Source organism: Coregonus lavaretus (genome assembly GCF_964263955.1).
Source record: "Coregonus lavaretus genome assembly, contig: HAP1_SCAFFOLD_328, whole genome shotgun sequence".
Lineage (NCBI taxonomy): Eukaryota > Metazoa > Chordata > Actinopteri > Salmoniformes > Salmonidae > Coregonus > Coregonus lavaretus.
In genome coordinates, this window is record NW_028165903.1 from 449,782 (window position 1) to 471,430 (window position 21,649).

General features: G+C 47.5%; 1 protein-coding gene across 1 annotated transcript; it reads left to right on the forward strand.

The window, feature by feature from the left end:
- The first annotated feature begins 3,048 nt into the window (after positions 1-3,048).
- toporsb (topoisomerase I binding, arginine/serine-rich b) lies at positions 3,049-21,501 on the forward strand. Its single transcript, XM_084190500.1, has 9 exons — positions 3,049-3,254; positions 5,679-5,857; positions 7,395-7,446; positions 7,645-8,005; positions 9,432-9,739; positions 13,120-13,287; positions 13,381-13,521; positions 14,675-16,248; positions 18,769-21,501. Exons 2-9 carry the CDS (start codon positions 5,682-5,684, stop codon positions 20,405-20,407), a joined length of 4,419 nt encoding a protein of 1,472 aa, XP_084046626.1. The 5' UTR covers positions 3,049-3,254; positions 5,679-5,681; the 3' UTR covers positions 20,408-21,501.
- Positions 21,502-21,649: the final 148 nt, after the last annotated feature.

Genomic DNA, 21,649 nt, shown 5'->3' on the forward strand with positions numbered 1-21,649 from the left:
TGTTTTGCATTGTTTATCAAATAAAAAAAATTAACAAAAAAGAGCCTTAGTAAGAGCATCTTCAAATTCCGAGCATTTTACAAAAACCGTCTTTATTAACGTTGAAAATGCTCGTAATCGAACGCCTGCCTCAGACCACTCGTAGAAGAGCTAAATGCAATCACCGTTTGCCCTCCTCTGCGTCACTTTTCACACAGAAGATTTCTGCTAAACATAGAATGAATATGTTTATTTGTCTGTGACCACCGAAAACTTCAACGTTGAATATAAATAGCCAAAAAAAGTTTCCAATGTTATAAAACAAACGAAGTAAGGATAATAAAATAAATAAACCCAAGATAACTAAAATAATTATATAATAACTATATTATTAGGCTAAATATTGACATCCCTTTCATATATGTGCAATCATCATATCCTGTTTTTAGGCCACGTTGATATTTTCTATTTTCTATTTACGAGCGACTCTGACTTTGGCTTTATCTATTCTTGCTCACAGTTTACACAAACTGAAGAAATTAGAATTTACATAATCAAACATTGCATACAAAATAGCATGAGAAAACACTTGTCAAACATAATACAAACACTTAAATAGAATAATTTACATGTAACGACACAGTTACATTTCACTTTGAAACGAGTGCACTGCGTGGTGTTTTGGGAAACGGGTCTTCATCTTCTGCCTGTATTTTTTATAATGCATCGTTAAAACACTCGTAAGCCAAAGTTCCATCGCTATCGGGAAACTGGGCCCAGGTCTGAAATCAAATAATTACATGACAATTTGCACATTTATAGATGGGAAGTGGACAAGTAATACTACGAAAGCGAAAGATGAAATAGTTTCTACCAAAAACAAATGTGGACGCAATCAATCAACATAAACCTCTTATCTTCCTTGGCCACTAGTAGAGCGTGCGGCTGCGCGAAGGGAAAGTCCTCCAGTATTTCAACAAGCATTTTGCTACGGCTGGACATGCTTTCCACCTGGCTACCTCTACCCCGGCCACCAGCTCTGCACCCTCCACTGCAACTTGCCCATGCCCCCCCCCCCCCCCTTCTCCTTCACCCAATTTCAGACAGCCGATGTTCTGAAAGAGCTGCAAAATCTGGACCCATACAAATCAGCTGGGCTAGACAATCTGGATCCTTTCTTTCTAAAATTAGCTGCCGAAATTGTCGCAACTCCTATTACTAGCCTGTTCAACCTCTCTTTCGTATCGTCTGAGATCCCCAGAGATTGGAAAGCTGCTGCGGTCATCCCCCTCTTCAAAGGGGGTAACACTCTAGATCCAAACTGTTACAGACCTATATCCATCCTGCCCTGCCTTTTCGAAAGTATTTGAAAGCCAAGTTAACAAACAGATCACCGACCATTTCGAATCCCACCGTACCTTCTCCGCTATGCAATCTGGTTTCCGAGCTGGTCATGGGTGCACCTCAGCCACGCTCAAGGTCCTAAACGATATTATAACCGCGATCGATAAAAGACAGTACTGTGCAGCCGTCTTCATCTACCAGGCCAAGGCTTTCGACTCTGTCAATCACTGTATTTTTATTGGCAGACTAAATAGCCTTGGTTTCTCAAATGACTGCCTCGCCTGGTTCACCAACTACTTCTTAGATAGAGTTCAATGTGTCAAATCGGAGGGCCTGTTGTCTGGACCTCTGGCAGTCTCTATGGGGGTGCCACAGGGTTCAATTCTCGGGCCGACTCTATTCTCTTTGTATATCAATGATGTCGCTCTTGCTGCTGGTGACTCTCAGATCCACCTCTACGCAGACGACACCATTTTGTATACATCTGGCCCTTAAATTGGACACTGTGTTAACAAACCTCCAAACGAGCTTCAATGCCATACAACACTCCTTCCGTAGCCTCCAACTGCTCTTAAACGCTAGTAAAACTAAATGCATGCTCTTCAATCGAACGCTGCTTGCACCCGCCCACCCGACTAGAATCACTACTCTCGGCGGGTCTGACTTGGAATATGTGGACAACTACAAATACCTAGATGTCTGGTTAGACTGTAAACTCTCCTTCCAGACTCACATTAAGCATCTCCAATCAAAAGTTAGATCTAGAATCGGCTTCCTATTTCGCAACAAAGCCTCCTTCACTCATGCTGCCAAACATGCCCTCGTAAAACGGACTATCCTACCGATCCTTGACTTCGGCGATGTCATTTACAAAATAGCCTCCAACACTCTACTCAGCAAATTGGATGTAGTCTATCACAGTGCCATCCGTTTTGTCACCAAAGCCCCATATACTACCCACCATTGTGACCTGTACGCTCTCGTTGGCTGGCCATCACTACATATTCGTCGCCAAACCCACTGGCTCCAGGTCATCTATAAATCACTGCTAGGCAAATCCCCGCCTTATCTTAGCTCATTGGCCACCATAGCAACACCCACCTGTAGTCTGCGCTCCAGCAGGTATATCTCACTGGTCATCCCCAAAGCCAACACCTCCTTTGGCCACCATTCCTTCCAGTTCTCTGCTGCCAATGACTGGAACAAACTGCAAAAATCTCTGAAGCTGGAGACTCTTATCTCCCTCACTAACTTTAAGCATCAGTTGTCAGAGCTGATCACTGCACCTGTACCTGTACACAGCCCATCTGAAATTAGCCCGCCCAACTACCTCATCCCCATATTGTTATTTATTTTGCTCATTTGCACCCCAGTATCTCTATTTGCACATCATCTCTTGCACATCTATCATTCCAGTGTTAATACTAAATTGTAATTATTTTGCACTATGGCCTATTTATTACCTTACCTCCATAACTTGCTACATTTGCACACACTGTATATAGATTCTCTGTTGTATTTTTGACTGTACGTTTTGTTTTACCCCATATGTAACTCTGTGTTGTTGTTTTTATCGCACTACTTTGCTTTATCTTGGCCAGGTCGCAGTTGTAAATGAGAACTTGTTCCCAACTGGTTTACCTGGTTAAATAAAGGTGAGAGATAATTTAAAAAAAAAAAAAAAAAAAATGTTTTTTCCCGAAATCCTCTTTGTTTCCGACTTGCGCTCTGCTTTCTGATTCACAACACCAAGCTTGCTAGTTCGCCGACATCCTACCATTAATGTTACAATTTATACCTTTCTTTAGGTCTGAATTCGCCGTAATGTCGTCAGATAGCTAGCTAATGAACGACACTAACGGATTCGGTGGTCGGTGTTGTGATGTTTTGAAAGTGAACCGGAGGAGCTCTGCAGGGATTCCAGTTGTCAGGTAGGAAGAGAGACGTTGGCTAACTGTGTTAGCTAGCTAGCGCATGAACTAGCTACTCGGCTAGCCCGTCTGCTGACAAACTAGCTAGCTACCAACCTCTTATTTGGTATCGTTTGATTATCATTATTAGTGCTAGCTAGTGATGCAACTACTTAGCTAGCTATCTTTATAGGTAGTGAGTGACTGCGATTGTTGATACAATAAACCCAGGGCACGGATGGTTAGTATTCAGGTTAGCACGCTACGCTAGCTAGCTGGAGACGAGGTGGGGACAGACGCGGAAGCAGCACGTCGTTACCAAAGCCAGCTGTGAAGTATATATATATATATGCTAGATCTGGTCGCTAAAACCACACAGACAATTTATGCTTGGTCTGAAAATGTGGTCGGAGGCGCCGTATGGATGGTGTGACGCAAACGCGGATACTCTGGAGGCACACAGAGGCCAAATGGAGCTCTGTTCCGCATAGCTGTGCGCCTCTCAAATGTTGTAACAACGCGGAGGGCGCTGTAGAGCTCCGCATTGACATGACTAGTTAACGGGAGGTGAGGGCGCTGTAGAGCTCCGCATTGACATGACTAGTTAACGGGAGGTGAGGGCGCTGTAGAGCTCCGCATTGACACGACTAGTTAACGGTAGGTGAGGGCGCTGTAGAGCTCCGCATTGGCACGACTAGTTAACGGGAGGTGAGGGCGCTGTAGAGCTCCGCATTGGCACGACTAGTTAACGGGAGGTGAGGGCGCTGTAGAGCTCCGCATTGGCACGACTAGTTAACGGGAGGTGAGGGCGCTGTAGAGCTCCGCATTGACATGACTAGTTAACGGGAGGTGAGGGCGCTGTAGAGCTCCGCATTGGCACGACTAGTTAACGGGAGGTGAGGGCGCTGTAGAGCTCCGCATTGGCACGACTAGTTAACGGGAGGTGAGGGCGCTGTAGAGCTCCGCATTGACATGACTAGTTAACGGGAGGTGAGGGCGCTGTAGAGCTCCGCATTGGCACGACTAGTTAACGGGAGGTGAGGGCGCTGTAGAGCTCCGCATTGACATGACTAGTTAACGGTAGGTGAGGGCGCTGTAGAGCTCCGCATTGACACGACTAGTTAACGGTAGGTGAGGGCGCTGTAGAGCTCCGCATTGACATGACTAGTTAACGGTAGGTGAGGGCGCTGTAGAGCTCCGCATTGACATGACTAGTTAACGGGAGGTGAGGGCGCTGTAGAGCTCCGCATTGACACGACTAGTTAACGGTAGGTGAGGGCGCTGTAGAGCTCCGCATTGACACGACTAGTTAACGGTAGGTGAGGGCGCTGTAGAGCTCCGCATTGACACGACTAGTTAACGGTAGGTGAGGGCGCTGTAGAGCTCCGCATTGACACGACTAGTTAACGGTAGGTGAGGGCGCTGTAGAGCTCCGCATTGACATGACTAGTTAACGGTAGGTGAGGGCGCTGTAGAGCTCCGCATTGACATGACTAGTTAACGGTAGGTGAGGGCGCTGTAGAGCTCCGCATTGACATGACTAGTTAACGGGAGGTGAGGGCGCTGTAGAGCTCCGCATTGACATGACTAGTTAACGGTAGGTGAGGGCGCTGTAGAGCTCCGCATTGACACGACTAGTTAACGGGAGGTGAGGGCGCTGTAGAGCTCCGCATTGACACGACTAGTTAACGGTAGGTGAGGGCGCTGTAGAGCTCCGCATTGACACGACTAGTTAACGGTAGGTGAGGTGCGGGAGGTCGTGTATAAACAGTCATTTCCTTTATACCTTCCTTCACAACAGCTCTGCGAAGCATGAATGCCCTGACTTCGGCAGAGGCCGGAAATGCCGCCCTGCCAATGCAGACAACGGATTGACCACGCAACTCCATTTACTGTACACTGTTTTAACCGGCTTTAACACAGTTGCAGCCGACAGTATTTTTCAGTGACAACACGTTTGGCGTCCCGTCTTCCGTTTTACACACGGGTGTTCGGAGACGCAGATGGTTAATTGGCACAGGTGGGTCTTCTGTTTTCCATAAACAAGCGCTGTAACATGGGAATATGGCCGTGTGGGAACCTTAACACTATAAACGTGTGTATCAATTGAACGTTTTTGTTTTTTTGAAAATTATTTCTCGCTGATAAGGTCCTTATGCTTCCAAAACCATAACCCCGAGCGATGCCTGTTAATGTTCAGACCAAGCGTTGCAGCTCTTAACAAAACTCCCGGTACAGAAGACGCCTTCATCCAATGACTCTTGTGTGTAATGTAACTGAGAGTTACCAGTGATCTAGTCTAGGGCCTAGATAACAAGTTTGTTGATTCACATCCCCATAGTAGGCTAACCTACATTCATCTCAAACATACACTGTAGCAATTTTTGTTCAACTGATGTATTGGGGAGGTGTATCGACTGACTGACACCTTTCCCCTCTCTCTAGAAGATGGCCCCTACTAAGATGAAACTGCGTGTCCGGCGGAAGGAGAGCGGAGGTGCAGGAGGTCAGGAACAGGAAGAGACCTCTAAGACCTCCTCTCAGTCGGTTTCGGCCGAGGCGTCTCCTGACTCTAAATGCCCAATCTGTCTGGACCGCTTCAACAACATGTCTTACCTGGACAGGTATTAGGCTCCCCGATTATCTGCTGCAGAGGCTACTCTTCCTGGGATCCAAACAGGAAACAACACAACAAATAATAATATACATTTACATGACAATTTAGACATTCAGCAGACGCTCCCATCCAGAGAGACCCACAGCTAGTGCAGCGAGACAACCACGTATCACAACCACGTATCACAACCACGTATCACAACCACGTATCACAAACACGTATTACAACCACGTATCACAGTCGTATCACAACCACGTATCACAACCACGTATCACAACCACGTATCACAACCACGTATCACAACCACGTATCACAAACACGTATTACAACCACGTATCACAGTCGTATCACAACCACGTATCACAACCACGTATCACAGTCGTATCACAACCACGTATCACAACCACGTATCACAGCCACGTATCACAGTCGTATCACAACCACGTATCACCACCACGTATCACAGTCGTATCACAGTCGTATCACAACCACGTATCACAACCACGTATCACAACCACGTATCACAGTCGTATCACAGCCACGTATCACAGTCGTATCACAGTCGTATCACAACCACGTATCACAGTCGTATCACAACCACGTATCACAACCACGTATCACAACCACGTATCACAACCACGTATCACAACCACGTATCACAACCACGTATCACAGTCGTATCACAACCACGTATCACAACCACGTATCACAACCACGTATCACAACCACGTATCACAACCACGTATCACAACCACGTATCACAACCACGTATCACAGTCGTATCACAACCACGTATCACAGTCGTATCACAACCACGTATCACAACCACGTATCACAGCCACGTATCACAACCACGTATCACATACATAATACAATGCATAGAAATATATGTGTGTCTCTTCACAGTCCCTGTCGTGCCGTAAGGTGCTCTGTTATCTGTTTTTTTTAAATCTATTTTTATTGCTAGTTTGAGTTACCTGGGGTGGCAGAGAGTTCCATGTAGTCATGGCTCTATTTAATACTGTGTGTGTCCCAGCCTCTGTTCTGGACCTGGGGACTGTGAATAGACGTCTGGTTGCATGTCTTGTGTTGTACCGATGAGTGTCTGAACTGTGTGCCAACTGCTTGAACAGGCAGTTCGGTACCTTCAACACATCAATACCTCCCTCAAAGACCAATAGTGATGCAGTCAATCTCTCCTGAACTTTGAGCCAGGAGAGATTGACGTGCATGTCATTGACATTCGCCGTCCGTGTACTTCTAAGTGCGATCCGTACGTGCTGCTCTGTTCTGGACCAACTGCAATTAGCCGATATCCTTCTTAGCTGCACCAGAACACACAACTGGACAGTCCAGAACTAGGGCCCAGGTAAAGGAATGACAGGCTGTTCCCAAATGTAAGTTCTGACTTCAGCAGACTTCACCCGACGAAGACTTCCTGTGAATTCAAAATGTGTGTATTTTGGTAGTATATTCTTTTTAGCCCAGCAGCAATATTGTGAAGTTTAGGATGTCACCCGTTTCACCCGTTTCTTCATGAACAGGTGCCTCCACCGCTTCTGCTTCCGATGCATACAGGAGTGGAGCAACAACAAGGTAGGAGTCAAGTGTCCGAAATAGAACCCTATTCCCTATGTAGTGCACTACTTTTTTTGTACACAGAAGAAGCACTAGGCTAGACGTTGTGTATTTACAATATCACTGCTCTGAGTTGCTTTTTGATTGCTGAAATGATTGACAAACCAATTTGCCCTCTGGGATGAATAAAGAATGTTATTTGTGATCTATCTCTAGGTGGAGTGTCCACTGTGTAAGCAGCCGTTCTCCTCCATCCTCCACTCTATCAAGGCCCAGGACAACTTTAAAGAGTTTACTCTCAGACCGGCACCTGTACCTGGGGAGAACGGGACCGCAATGATCGCAGCTGCCGAAGCAGCCGCCGCTGCCTTGGTGACCGCCAGGGTGGGCGGTAATCTGGGAGAACGAAGGAGGACGCGGAGAAGAGGAGGAGGAGGAGGAGGAGGAGGAGGAGGGAGAGAGAGGAGACAGTCAGGACGACTGTGGAGAGGGAGGGGACTCTCTTCTGCTCCTTCCCCTCCTCTCCCCCCTCTTCATCCCCCTCCTCTACCCCGGCCCGATGAAGGAGGGATGAGAGGTAACCTTAGAAACGATTTGTTTTTACCATTGAGGACCACTTTGGAAAGAAATGTTTTCATTCATATTTTAAAGTGCTCTATTTTTTTACCCAAATAAATTCAATTTACTGCTTGAGGTTGGTCTAGAGGGTACCTTCACCTGTAGGAGTTACACACACCTTCACCTGTAGGAGTTATACACACCTTCACCTGTAGGAGTTATACACACCTTCACCTGTAGGAGTTATACACACCTTCACCTGTAGGAGTTACACACACCTTCACCTGTAGGAGTTACACACACCTTCACCTGTAGGAGTTATACACACCTTCACCTGTAGGAGTTATACACACCTTCACCTGTAGGAGTTATACACACCTTCACCTGTAGGAGTTACACACACCTTCACATGTAGGAGTTATACACACCTTCACCTGTAGGAGTTATACACACCTTCACCTGTAGGAGTTATACACACCTTCACCTGTAGGAGTTATACACACCTTCACCTGTAGGAGTTATACACACCTTCACCTGTAGGAGTTATACACACCTTCACCTGTAGGAGTTATACACACCTTCACCTGTAGGAGTTACACACACCTTCACCTGTAGGAGTTACACACACCTTCACCTGTAGGAGTTACACACACCTTCACCTGTAGGAGTTACACACACCTTCACCTGTAGGAGTTACACACACCTTCACCTGTAGGAGTTACACACACCTTCACCTGTAGGAGTTACACACACCTTCACCTGTAGGAGTTATACACACCTTCACCTGTAGGAGTTACACACACCTTCACCTGTAGGAGTTACACACACCTTCACCTGTAGGAGTTACACACACCTTCACCTGTAGGAGTTACACACACCTTCACCTGTAGGAGTTATACACACCTTCACCTGTAGGAGTTATACACACCTTCACCTGTAGGAGTTACACACACCTTCACCTGTAGGAGTTCTACACACCTTCACCTGTAGGAGTTCTACACACCTTCACCTGTAGGAGTTATACACACCTTCACCTGTAGGAGTTATACACACCTTCACCTGTAGGAGTTCTACACCACCCCAGTGTGGGTACCTTCACAGCTATTCTGCATCTCTCCTCACTGTTTCCATACTCCCGGTCTGGAGAAACTGAAAATATTGGGATTTTTTTTTGTTCTCCCTCTCTCTCTCTCTGTCCCTCTCCCCGTCTCTCTCTCTCTCTGTCCCTCTCCCCGTCTCTCTCTCTCTCTCTCTCTCTCTCTCTCTCTCTCTCTCTCTCTCTCTCTCTCTCTCTCTCTCTCTCTCTCTCTCTCTCTGTCTCTCCCCCCTCTCCCCTCTCTCTCTCTCTCTCTCTCTCTCTCTCTCTCTCTCTCTCTCTCTCTCTCTCTCTCTCTCTGTCCCTCTGTCCCTCTCTCCCCTCTCCCACTGTCCCACTTCCCTCTCAGGAGAGATGGATGGAGAGGACCCGGGGGTGATCTTTGAAGGGCTGACTGGTGTGGCCGCACCCCCACCTCACGACCGAGGGGTACAGCGCCTCATGGTGCGGCTGGCTGCTAGGCGCCGGTCCCAGAGAGAGGGGCGCTCCGCAAGACTGCTCCGACCACGGGAGATGCTCTCCTTCCGCCGGGCTCTCTACCGCAGTGGCGTACGTGTCAGGAACGGTCGCGGCAGTGGCGAGAGGCCCCGTGACATCACGGCGGCATTTTACCAGCGGAACCCGGCAGGTCTCCATAGACTCCTCCCCTGGTTACAGGTGTGTGTGGTTACAGATGGATGCTGTTTCTACTTGCAGTGCATCTGGAAAGTATTCAGACCCCTTGAACTTCTCCACATTTTGTTACTTTACAGCCTTATTCTAAAATTGATTAAATAGTTTTTTTCCCTCAATCTACACACGATACCCCATAATGACAAAGCAAAAACAGGTTTTTGGAAATGTTTGCACATTTATTAAAGACAAAATACTGAAATAACACATTTCCATAAGTATTCAGACCCTTTACTCAGTACTTTGTTGAAGCACCTTTGGCAGTGATTACAGCCTCAAGTCTTCTTGGGTATGACGCTACAAAGCTTGGCACACCTGTATTTGGGGAGTTTCTCCCATTCTTCTCTGCAGATCCTCTCAAGCTCTGTCAGGTTGGATGGGGAGCATCGCTGCACAGCTGTTTTCAGGTCTCTCCAGAGATGTTTGATCAGGTTCAAGTCCGGGCTCTGGCTGGGCCACTCAAGGACATTCAGAGACTTGTCCCGAAGCCACTCCTGCGTTGTCTTGGCTGTGTGCTTAGGGTCGTTGTCCTGTTGGAAGGTGAACCTTCGCCCCAGTTTGAGGTCCTGAGCGCTCTGGAGCAGGTTTTCATCAAGGATCTCTCTGTACTTTGCGCCGTTCATCTTTCCCTCGATCCTGACTAGTCTTCCAGTCCCTGTCGCTGGAAAACATCCCCACAGCATGATGCTGCCACCACCATGCTTCACCGTAGGGATGGTGCCAAGAGGTTTCCTCTAGAAGTGACGCTTGGCATTCAGGCCAAAGAGTTCAATCATGGTTTCATCAGACCAGAGAATGTTGTTTCTCATGGTCTAAGAGGTCCTTTAGGAGCCTTTTGGCAAACTCCAAGTGGGCTGTCATGTGCCTTTTACTGAGGAGTGGCTTCCATCTGGCCACTCTACCATAAAGGCCTGATGGTGGAGTGCTGCAGAGATGGTTGTCCTTCTGGAAGGTTCTCCCATCTCCACAGAGGAACTCTGGAGCTCTGTCAGAGTGACCATCAGGTTCTTGGTCACCTCCCTGACCAAGGCCCTTCTCCCCCGATCGCTCAGTTTGGCCGGGCGGCCAGCTCTAGGAAGAGTCTTGGTGGTTCCAAACTTCTTCCATTTAAGAATGATGGAGGCCACTGTGTTCTTGGGGACCTTCAATGCTGCAGAAATGTTTTGGTACCCTTCCCCAGATCTGTGCCTCGACACAATCCTGTCTCGGAGCTCTACGGACAATTCCTTCAACCTCATGGCTTGGTTTTTTTGCTCTGACATGCACTGTCAACTGTGGAACCTTGTATAGACAGGTGTGTGCCTTTCCAAATCATGTCCAATCAATTGAATTTACCACAGGTGGACTCCAATACATTTGAAGAAACATCTCAAGGATGATCAATGGAAACAGGATGCACCTGAGCTCAATTTCAAGATTCATAGTAAAGGGTCTGAATACTATGTAAATAACGTATTCCTGTTTTTTTAATTGTAATCATTTGCAAAAATGTATACATCTGTTTCTGCTTTGTCATTAAGGTGGTATTGTGTGTAGATTGATGAGGGGGGAAAAATAATTTGATTAATTTAGAATAAGGCTGTAACGTAACAAAATGTGGAAAAGGTAAAGGGGTATGAATATAAAAATGCTTAAACCACATCAGGAGACCACTTTTGAGTCTTGGGAAATTTAGATTTCTAGTAGTTACCTTTTTAATTTCCAGTGCACCTCTAGCAAGAGCCGGTTTAGTGATGTTTTTGTAGCCAGGTGATGGTTTGCAAAACAAATACCCACGGGATTGATGCGAATAATCATGATATCATTCTGACAGGCTACTTTGTAGTTGATATTAATTGAGAAGGTTTTTTGGGAAAGCCTTTCCATTACCAGAATATTTTTCATTAGCGTCATAGCAAACGGTTACACAAAGTGGTGGACACGTGCACCGCTCATACGTACAGAGGAATTCTCCTTGCCTCTTCAGAAAGATTCAGGAAATAGGAATCACTGATGCATTCTGTTCATGGCTTATGATCAACTTGGGCAAATACATTTTCAATACAGTTAGTTGATTCCCTACTAAGTTCAATACAGTTAGTTGATTCCCTACTAAGTTCAATACAGTTAGTTGATTCCCTACTAAGTTCAATACAGTTAGTTGATTCCCTACTAAGTTCAATACAGTTAGTTGATTCCCTACTAAGTCAATACAGTTAGTTGATTCCCTACTAAGTTAAAAAAAATATATAATATTGTAGAATTCCGTTTTAATGTCTGGATTCCGTGATTCCGTCCGTGTTCGCTGCATCTCTGATTTCATAGGGCCCTAGGTGTAGGGTGATTTATAGGGCCCTAGTGTAGGGTGATTTCATAGGGCCCTAGGTGTAGGGTGATTTCATAGGGCCCCTAGGTGTAGGGTGATTTATAGGGCCCTAGGTGTAGGGTGATTTATAGGGCCCTAGTGTAGGGTGATTTCATAGGGCCCTAGGGTGTAGGGTGATTTCATAGGGCCCTAGGTGTAGGGTGATTTTATAGGGCCCTAGGTGTAGGGTGATTTTATAGGGCCCTAGGTGTAGGGTGATTTTATAGGGCCCCTAGGTGTAGGGTGATTTTATAGGGCCCCAGGTGTAGGGGTGATCTTTATAGGGCCCCAGGTGTAGGGTGATTTCATAGGGCCCTAGTGTAGGGTGATTTATAGGGTCCTAGGTGTAGGGTGATTTTATAGGGCCCTAGTGTAGGGTGATTTTATAGGGCCCTAGGTGTAGGGTGATTTTATAGGGCCCTAGGTGTAGGGTGATCTTTAAAGGGCCCTAGGTGTAGGGTGATTTTATAGGGCCCTAGGTGTAGGGTGATTTTATAGGGCCCTAGGTGTAGGGTGATTTTATAGGGCCCTAGGTGTAGGAGTGATTTTATAGGGCCCTAGGTGTAGGTTGATTTTATAGGGCCCTAGGTGTAGGGTGATTTTATAGGGCCCTAGGTGTAGGGTGATTTCATAGGGCCCTAGGTGTAGGGTGATTTTATAGGGCCCTAGGTGTAGGGTGATTTCATAGGGCCCTAGGTTAGGGTGATTTTATAGGGCCCTAGGTGTAGGGTGATTTTATAGGGCCCTAGGTGTAGGGTGATTTTATAGGGCCCTAGGTGTAGGGTGATTTTATAGGGCCCTAGGTGTAGGGTGATTTCATAGGGCCCTAGGTGTAGGGTGATTTTATAGGGCCCTAGGTGTAGGGTGATTTTATAGGGCCCTAGGTGTAGGCCAGTAAGCTTTGCAATCAAATGTATTTTACTGCCGCTGGTATCAAGTCTCTCAGAGCGTGTTTGCAGTTTGCATATTTGATTAATTGAAACTTTGACCGCTAACCCTTGACCTGTAACCCTGGTTACAGCGGGAGCTGACGGTGCTGTACGGCGCCCACGGCTCATTGGTCAACATCGTCCAACGCATCATCACCTCGCGAATCACACGTCACGACATGGAGGGAGGGGGCGGGGCCATCCAGGACGAGCTCCGTCCCTTCCTGCTGGCGAGGACTGATCACTTCCTCCACGAGCTGGTGAGCACCCTCTCCCTAAACCACATGCACTAACTCACACCCGCCACCCCCCCCCCCCCCCACCACCACTAACCCTCGTGTCTCTCCCCCCAGATCAGTTTTGCCCGTTCCCCTCTCAGTTTGGAAGCGTATGACCAGCTGGCCATCTACGACCCTCCAGCGCCGTCCTACGAGGACAGGATGACATCATCTAGCGACACTGACGACTCCGTCATCGCCATCTCGGATGAAGAGGTTTTATATATTTTTTTTTTATTGCTACTTCTTACTGAATACTTTTTTAAATAGTTGCTGAGAGAAGAGTTGGTGAGTAAGCATGTCATTGTACTGTCTACACTATGCTGTATCCTATCTACACTACGCTGTATCCTGTCTACACTATGCTGTATCCTGTCTACACTATGCTGTATCCTGTCTACACTATGCTGTATCCTGTCTACACTACGCTGTATCCTGTCTACACTATGCTGTATCCTGTCTACACTACGCTGTATCCTGTCTACACTATGCTGTATCCTGTATACACTATGCTGTATCCTGTCTACACTACGCTGTATCCTGTCTACACTATGCTGTATCCTGTCTACACTACGCTGTATCCTGTCTACACTATGCTGTATCCTGTCTACACTATGCTGTATCCTGTCTACACTACGCTGTATCCTGTCTACACTATGCTGTATCCTGTCTACACTATGCTGTATCCTGTCTACACTACGCTGTATCCTGTCTACACTATGCTGTATCCTGTCTACACTGCGCTGTATCCTGTCTACACTATGCTGTATCCTGTCTACACTATGCTGTATCCTGTCTACACTACGCTGTATCCTGTCTACACTATGCTGTATCCTGTCTACACTATGCTGTATCCTGTCTACACTACGCTGTATCCTGTCTACACTATGCTGTATCCTGTCTACACTATGCTGTATCCTGTCTACACTATGCTGTATCCTGTCTACACTATGCTGTATCCTGTCTACACTACGCTGTATCCTGTCTACACTATGCTGTATCCTGTCTACACTATGCTGTATCCTGTCTACACTATGCTGTATCCTGTCTACACTATGCTGTATCCTGTCTACACTATGCTGTATCCTGTCTACACTACGCTGTATCCTGTCTACACTATGCTGTATCCTGTCTACACTATGCTGTATCCTGTCTACACTACGCTGTATCCTGTCTACACTACGCTGTATCCTGTCTACACTATGCTGTATCCTGTCTACACTATGCTGTATCCTGTCTACACTACGCTGTATCCTGTCTACACTATGCTGTATCCTGTCTACACTACGCTGTATCCTGTGCATTTGATTTGAGGACGAATAGGAGTATATTTCCCCTCAGGAGTCTGTCTGTCTCTCTGTCTCTCCAGGAAGAGGAAGGAGGGTCGATGGGAGGACGGGAGAGACGGCCGGTGTCGGTAGCAGGAAGTAGCGCTCTGAGCCAATCCGCTTGGGACGATGAAACACCAGGACCCTCCTACTCTACAGCTGAGCCGTCCCATTCCCCCATGCCGCTGTCGATCAGCCCTGGGGGGCGGGACTCTGGTCCAGTGGGAGCCAATCAGCATCCTGCTCAGGACGTGACAGCGGCAGGAGATGAGGAGGAGGAGGAGGAGGGAGAACAGTGTATGATCGTGGGGTTTGTTAAAGCCATGGCTGAGAGAACTCCTGAACTGGTCCAACTCTCCTCTGACCCCTCAGATGAAGAGGAGAAAGGGACTCTTCCACTTCCAGCACTACCCCCTCTCTCTCTCGCTATCTCTCCTCTGTTTAAAAACACCAGCACAGAGAGACAGGGAGGAGAGGGGGAGAGGGGACTGGGGGAGGGCGGAGTGGGGGAGAGGGAGAAGGGACTGGGGGAGAGGGAGGAGGGACTGGGGGAGAGCGGAGTGGGGGAGATGGAGAGGGGACTGGGGGAGAGCGGATTGGGGGAGAGGGAGAGGGGACTGGGGGAGAGCGGAGTGGGGGAGAGCGGAGTGGGGGAGAGGGAGAGCGGAGTGGGACTAAAACATCTAGACAGAGAGAGAGAGCGGGTAGAAGAGAGACTCCTCTATTGCCCTCTAGTGGAGAGAAGGGAGGGCAGACCCCGAGAGAGGTCTAGAAGCAGACAGCGGTCAGCGAGCGTCTGGTCACGGTCCCGTCGGTCCAGGAGTTCTGAACGGAGCTGGTCGGCATGGAGCGCCGTGTCCGTACGGAGCGATGACAGCAGCCAGGAACGCCACCGGAAGAGACGGGCGAGAGAGCGGGAGAAAAGGAGAAAAGAGAAGGGAAAAAGAAGAGACAAAACTTCCCACTACAGAGTCTCCTATAGACAACACAGCAGACAGCGCAGGAGGGAGAGGCAGACCAGTGGAGAGAGGGAGAGGGAGAGGGAGAGGGAGAGGGAGAGGGAGAGGGAGAGGGAGAGGCAGACCAGTGGAGAGAGGGAGAGAGAGAGGGAGAGGGAGAGGCAGACCAGTGGAGAGAGGGAGAGGGAGAGGGAGAGACAGACCAGTGGAGAGAGGGAGAGGGAGAGAAGCAGAGGTAGAGACCGAGCGAGAGAAAGGATTCCATATGAACCAGCCAGGTCCAAATATTCTCACGCAGGAATAGTCGTTAGTCCGGAATACAGCGTCCTATCCCATTCCCCGTCCTTATCCTGGAGTAGCCAGCGAGGACCAGAATCTCCTGGGGAACACCGGCGTTCCCGGTCCTCCGACAGCCTCTCTTCCTCCAGCTCCCTGTCCCATCTCTCTGCAGACAGACAACATTCCCGGCGTTCCCAACGCTCCGACAAGCCAGGAGGGAAGAGGAAGTATAAAACGCGGCATCTGGAAGACCCTTCCTGGGAGCCATCCAGCTCCGCAAGGAGAGAGCGGGGGAGAGGCGGAGAGAGAGAGAAGAGGGGACGGGGAGCAGAAGCCACCGCTAGCCCCAGGAAGTGCAGAGGCGGTCTGGAAGAGAGGTGAGGAGGACTGGGGCTTGGAGAGGGGCTAGTCTATACCATAACATACTGGGTGAGTCCCAAATGTTACCTTATTCCTTATATAGTGCACTACTTTAGACCAGAGCCCTATGGTCAAAAGTAGTGCACTGTATAGGGCAGGGGTATTCAACTCTGCCCCTACGAGGTCCGGAGCCTGCTGGTTTTCTGTTCTACCTAATAATGATATTTTTCTTTTTTGTTGCCTTACAACCTGGAATTAAAATGTTTTTTTTTGGGGGGGGGGGGTTGTATCATTTGATTTACACAACATGCCTACCACTTTGAAGATGCAAAATATTTTTTATTGTGAAACAAACAAGAAATAAGACAATTTGAGCGCTCATAACTATTCACCCCCCCCCCCCCAAAGTCAATACTTTGTAGAGCCACCTTTTGCAGCAATTACAGCTGCAAGTCTCTTGGGGTATGTCTCTATAAGCTTGGAACATCTAGCCACTGGGATTTTGCCCATTCTTCAAGGCAAAACTGCTCCAGCTCCTTCAAGTTGGATGGGTTCCGCTGGTGTACAGCAATCTTTAAGTCATACCACAGATTCTCAATTAGAGTGAGGTCTGGGCTTTGACCAGGTCATTCCAAGACATTTAAATGTTACCCCTTAAACCACTCGAGTGTTGCTTTAGCAGTATGCTTAGGGTCATTGTCCTGCTGGAAGGTGAACCTCTGTCCCAGTCTCAAATCTCTGGAAGACTGAAACAGGTTCCCCTCAAGAATTTCCCTGTATTTAGCGCCATCCATCATTCCTTCAATTCTGACCAGTTTCCCAGTCCCTGCCGATGAAAAACATCCCCACAGCATGATGCTGCCACCACCATGCTTCACTGTGATGGTGTTCTTGGGGTGATGAGAGGTGTTGGGTTTGCACCAGACATAGCATTTTCCTTGATGGCCAAAAAGCTCAATTTTAGTCTCATCTGACCAGAGTATGTTTGGGGAGTCTCCCACATGCCTTTTGGTGAACACCAAACATGTTTGCTTATTTTTTTCTTTAAGCAATGTCTTTTTTCTGGCCACTCTTCCGTAAATCCCAGCTCTGTGGAGTGTTTGGCTTAAAGTGGTCCTATGGACAGATACTCCAATCTCCGCTGTGGAGCTTTGCAGATCCTTCAGGGTTATCTTTGGTCTCTTTGTTGCCTCTCTGATTAATGACCTAAGTTTGTTGTGGTGCCATATTCTTTCCATTTTTTAATAATGGATTTAATGGTGCTCCGTGGGATGTTCAAAGTTTCTGATATTTTTTTGTAGCTCAGCTGGTAGAGCACGGCGCTTGTAACGCCAAGGTAGTGGGTTCGATCCCCGGGACCACCCATACACAAAAATGTATGCACGCATGACTGTAAGTCGCTTTGGATAAAAGCGTCTGCTAAATGGCATATAAAAATAAAAATAAAAATAAAAAAACCCTGATCTGTACTTCTCCACAACTTTGTCCCTGACCTGTTTGGAGAGCTCCTTGGTCTTCATGGTGCCGCTTGCTTGATGGTGCCCCTTGCTTAGTGGTGTTGCAGACTCTGGGACCTTTCAGAACAGGTGTATATATACTGAGATCATGTGACACTTAGATTGCAAACAGGTGGACTTTATTTAACTAATTATGTGACTTCTGAAGGTAATTGGTTGCACCAGATCTTATTTAGGGGCTTCATAGCAAAGGGGGTGAATACATATGCACGCACCACTTTTCCATTATTTATTTGAATTTTTTTAAACAAGTTATTTTTTTCATTTCACTTCAGCAATTTGGACTATTTTGTGTATGTCCATTACATGAAATCCAAATAAAAATCAATTTAACTTACAGGTTGTAATGCAACAAAATAGGAAAAACGCCAAGGGGGATGAATAATTTTGCAAGGCACTGTAAATCAGTCCCTGATTTTTAGAGGGGAACAATTAAAAAACACAGTGGAACTGGCTTGGAGGTCCAGAGGGTAGTTTGAGGGGATAGGGTGACATTTGGGATACTGCCACTGTTGATTTCTAATCCTATAGTGTATTCTCACTAGGTATTTCATTTCTAACTCTGTGTGTCTTTCTGTCTGTGTGTGTCTGTCTGTCTGTGGTGTGTGTCTGTGTGTGTATCTGTCTGTGTGTGTGTGTCTTTCTGTCTGTGTGTGTCTGTCTGTCTGTGGTGTGTGTCTGTGTGTGTATCTGTCTGTGTGTGTGTGTCTGTCTGTGTGTGTCTGTCTGTGTGTGTGTCTGTGTGTGTGTCTGTCTGTGTGTGTGTGTCTGTGTGTGTGTCTGTCTGTCTGTGTGTGTGTGTGTGTGTGTGTGTGTGTCTGTCTGTCTGTGTGTGTCTGTGTGTGTGTCTGTCTGTCTGTGTGTGTGTCTGTCTGTCTGTCTGTGTGTGTGTCTGTCTGTGTGTGTGTGTGTGTGTCTGTCTGTCTGTGTGTATCTGTCTGTGTGTGTATCTGTGTGTGTGTCTGTGTGTGTGTGTCTGTGTGTCTGTCTGTGTGTCTGTGTGTGTCCATCCGTCCCCAGTGTGAAGAAGAGAAGGCGTCAGTCCCGCAGCCCCAGCATTGAAATCCTCTATGAAGGGAAGACTGTGAACGCTGCTAGCCCTTTACGACCGCAACACAAACGCAATGGCCGGAGGAAACAACGCCTCCAACACTCTCCCGTGGTCATTACCATAGACAGCGACAGCGACAACAAACATACAGTCCAAACAACCACACTGGAAGATGATCGCGCCCTGGATTTATCTGACCGTGCTTTGACCGTGCCTGGTCTTCCACTTGGCGACCACAACCTGGACATGGGGGTCGATATCAGTGATTTACCGGTCGATATTCTCGACCGTTTTTTGACCGTTTCGGACCACAACTCGGACATTGACCACAATGATGTAATCGACCATAAAACGGATGTCGATGACGACTGTGTAGTTGACGTTTCTATAGACGTCAAGGACCGCGTTCTGAACACAAACACTGACGCAAATGCGGTGGATCGTACCCAGAACGCAGACGGTGGCGGTCTTGTTCGCCCCCAGGTCAACCACAGCTGTGACCCTGGGGGCGCAGCCTCCGACTCCCGTCTCCTAGCGACCATCCTGCAGGACCTGGAACATATCACGCAGCCTAACCTGACCTTTACCCCCAACCTGAACCCGGACCCTAACCGCATGGAGAAAGCCAGGCCGCCCAGAGAGACCACACCGACTCCTTGGTCCTCTGAGGGAGAGACTAACTTCAACACCAACAGCCCCGTTTCACCTACAGCGACCCACTCTACTAGTTCTGTATCATTCACAGACTACCACTCTGCTAGTCCTATAGGTCACCCTGCTAGTCCTATATCGCCTATAGGTCACCCTGCTAGTCCTATATCGCCTATAGGTCACCCTGCTAGTCCTATATCGCCTATAGGTCACCCTGCTAGTCCTATATCGCCTATAGGTCACCCTGCTAGTCCTATATCGCCTATAGGTCACCCTGCTAGTCCTATATCGCCTATAGGTCACCCTGCTAGTCCTGTATCGCCTATAGGTCACCCTGCTAGTCCTATATCGCCTATAGGTCACCCTGCTAGTCCTATAGGTCACCCTGCTAGTCCTATATCGCCTATAGGTCACCCTGCTAGTCCTATATCGCCTATAGGTCACCCTGCTAGTCCTATATCGCCTATAGGTCACTCTGCTAGTCCTATAGGTCACTCTGCTAGTCCTATAGGTCACTCTTCTAGTCCTATAGGTCACTCTGCTAGTCCTATATCGCCTATAGGTCACTCTGCTAGTCCTATAGGTCACTCTGCTAGTCCTATAGGTCACTCTGCTAGTCCTATAGGTCACCCTGCTAGTCCTATAGGTCACTCTTCTAGTCCTATAGGTCACCCTGCTAGTCCTATATATCCTATAGGTCACCCTGCTAGTCCTATAGGTCACCCTGCTAGTCCTATAGGTCACTCTGCTAGTCCTATAGGTCACAACTCTAACTCTAGTGCATTATCACCCATTGTCCACCCTTCTAACAGTCCTTTATCATCACCCATAGCTGGCCCTGTATCGGTAGAAACCCCCCACTTACCTTTTAGCCCAGGATCATCTATATCGCCCAGTCCTTTATCATCACCCATAGCTGGCCCTGTATCGGTAGAAAACCCCCCACTTACCTTTTAGCCCAGGATCATCTATATCGCCCAGTCCTTTATCATCACCCATAGCTGGCCCTGTATCGGTAGAAACCCCCCACTTACCTTTTAGCCCAGGATCATCTATATCGCCCAGTCCTTTATCATCACCCATAGCTGGCCCTGTATCGGTAGAAACCCCCCACTTACCTTTTAGCCCAGGATCATCTATATCGCCCAGTCCTTTATCATCACCCATAGCTGGCCCTGTATCGGTAGAAAACCCCCCACTTACCTTTTAGCCCAGGATCATCTATATCGCCCAGTACTTTATCATCACCCATAGCTGGCCCTGTATCGGTAGAAACCCCCCACTTACCTTTTAGCCCAGGATCACCTATATCGCCCAGTACTTTATCATCACCCATAGCTGGCCCTGTATCGGTAGAAAACCCCCCACTTACCTTTTAGCCCAGGATCATCTATATCGCCCAATCAGGAGAGGCCTATCCACGAACACGGTACACAGCACTGACTGATCACCTGGACACACGCACGCACGCACACACACACACACACACACACACACTCACTTAAACTGTCATACACACCGTTTGAATATGCTGAGTTTGTTTAACTGTTATTTGATCAAAACCTGTTGTCTTCTGCCAGATGGACTCTTTAATCTGTTGTCTTCTGCCAGATGGACTCTTTAACCTGTTATCTTCTGCCAGATGGACTCTTTAATCTGTTGTCTTCTGCCAGATGGACTCTTTAACCTGTTATCTTCTGCCAGATGGACTCTTTAATCTGTTGTCTTCTGCCAGATGGACTCTTTAACCTGTTGTCTTCTGCCAGATGGACTCTTTAACCTGTTGTCTTCTGCCAGATGGACTCTTTAACCTGTTATCTTCTGCCAGATGGACTCTTTAACCTGTTGTCTTCTGCCAGATGGACTCTTTAATCTGTTGTCTTCTGCCAGATGGACTCTTTAATCTGTTGTCTTCTGCCAGATGGACTCTTTAATCTGTCTTCTTCTGCCAGATGGACTCTTTAATCTGTTGTCTTCTGCCAGATGGACTCTTTAATGAAACTGTTATCTTTCTGCAGAAAAAAATATAAAAATAAAATCACATTTGATGATTATCATTTTATTTTATTATGTTTGATCATTTTGAGGTGCCGAGTACTGTATTTTCAGTTCTGTGTTTTCAGGTAGTGTACTATATAGGGAATAGGGTGCCATAGGGCTCTGGTAAGGTAGTGTACTACATAGGGAATAGGGTGCCAT

Bases quoted from the DNA above. Each gene is read 5' to 3' on its own strand.
- toporsb (XM_084190500.1), top strand. From the start codon at position 5,682: ATGGCCCCTACTAAGATGAAACTGCGTGTCCGGCGGAAGGAGAGCGGA. The intron at 8,006-9,431 runs GTAACCTTAGAA...CTTCCCTCTCAG, and splicing joins CGATGAAGGAGGGATGAGAG to GAGAGATGGATGGAGAGGAC. The intron at 13,288-13,380 runs GTGAGCACCCTC...CTCTCCCCCCAG, and splicing joins ATCACTTCCTCCACGAGCTG to ATCAGTTTTGCCCGTTCCCC.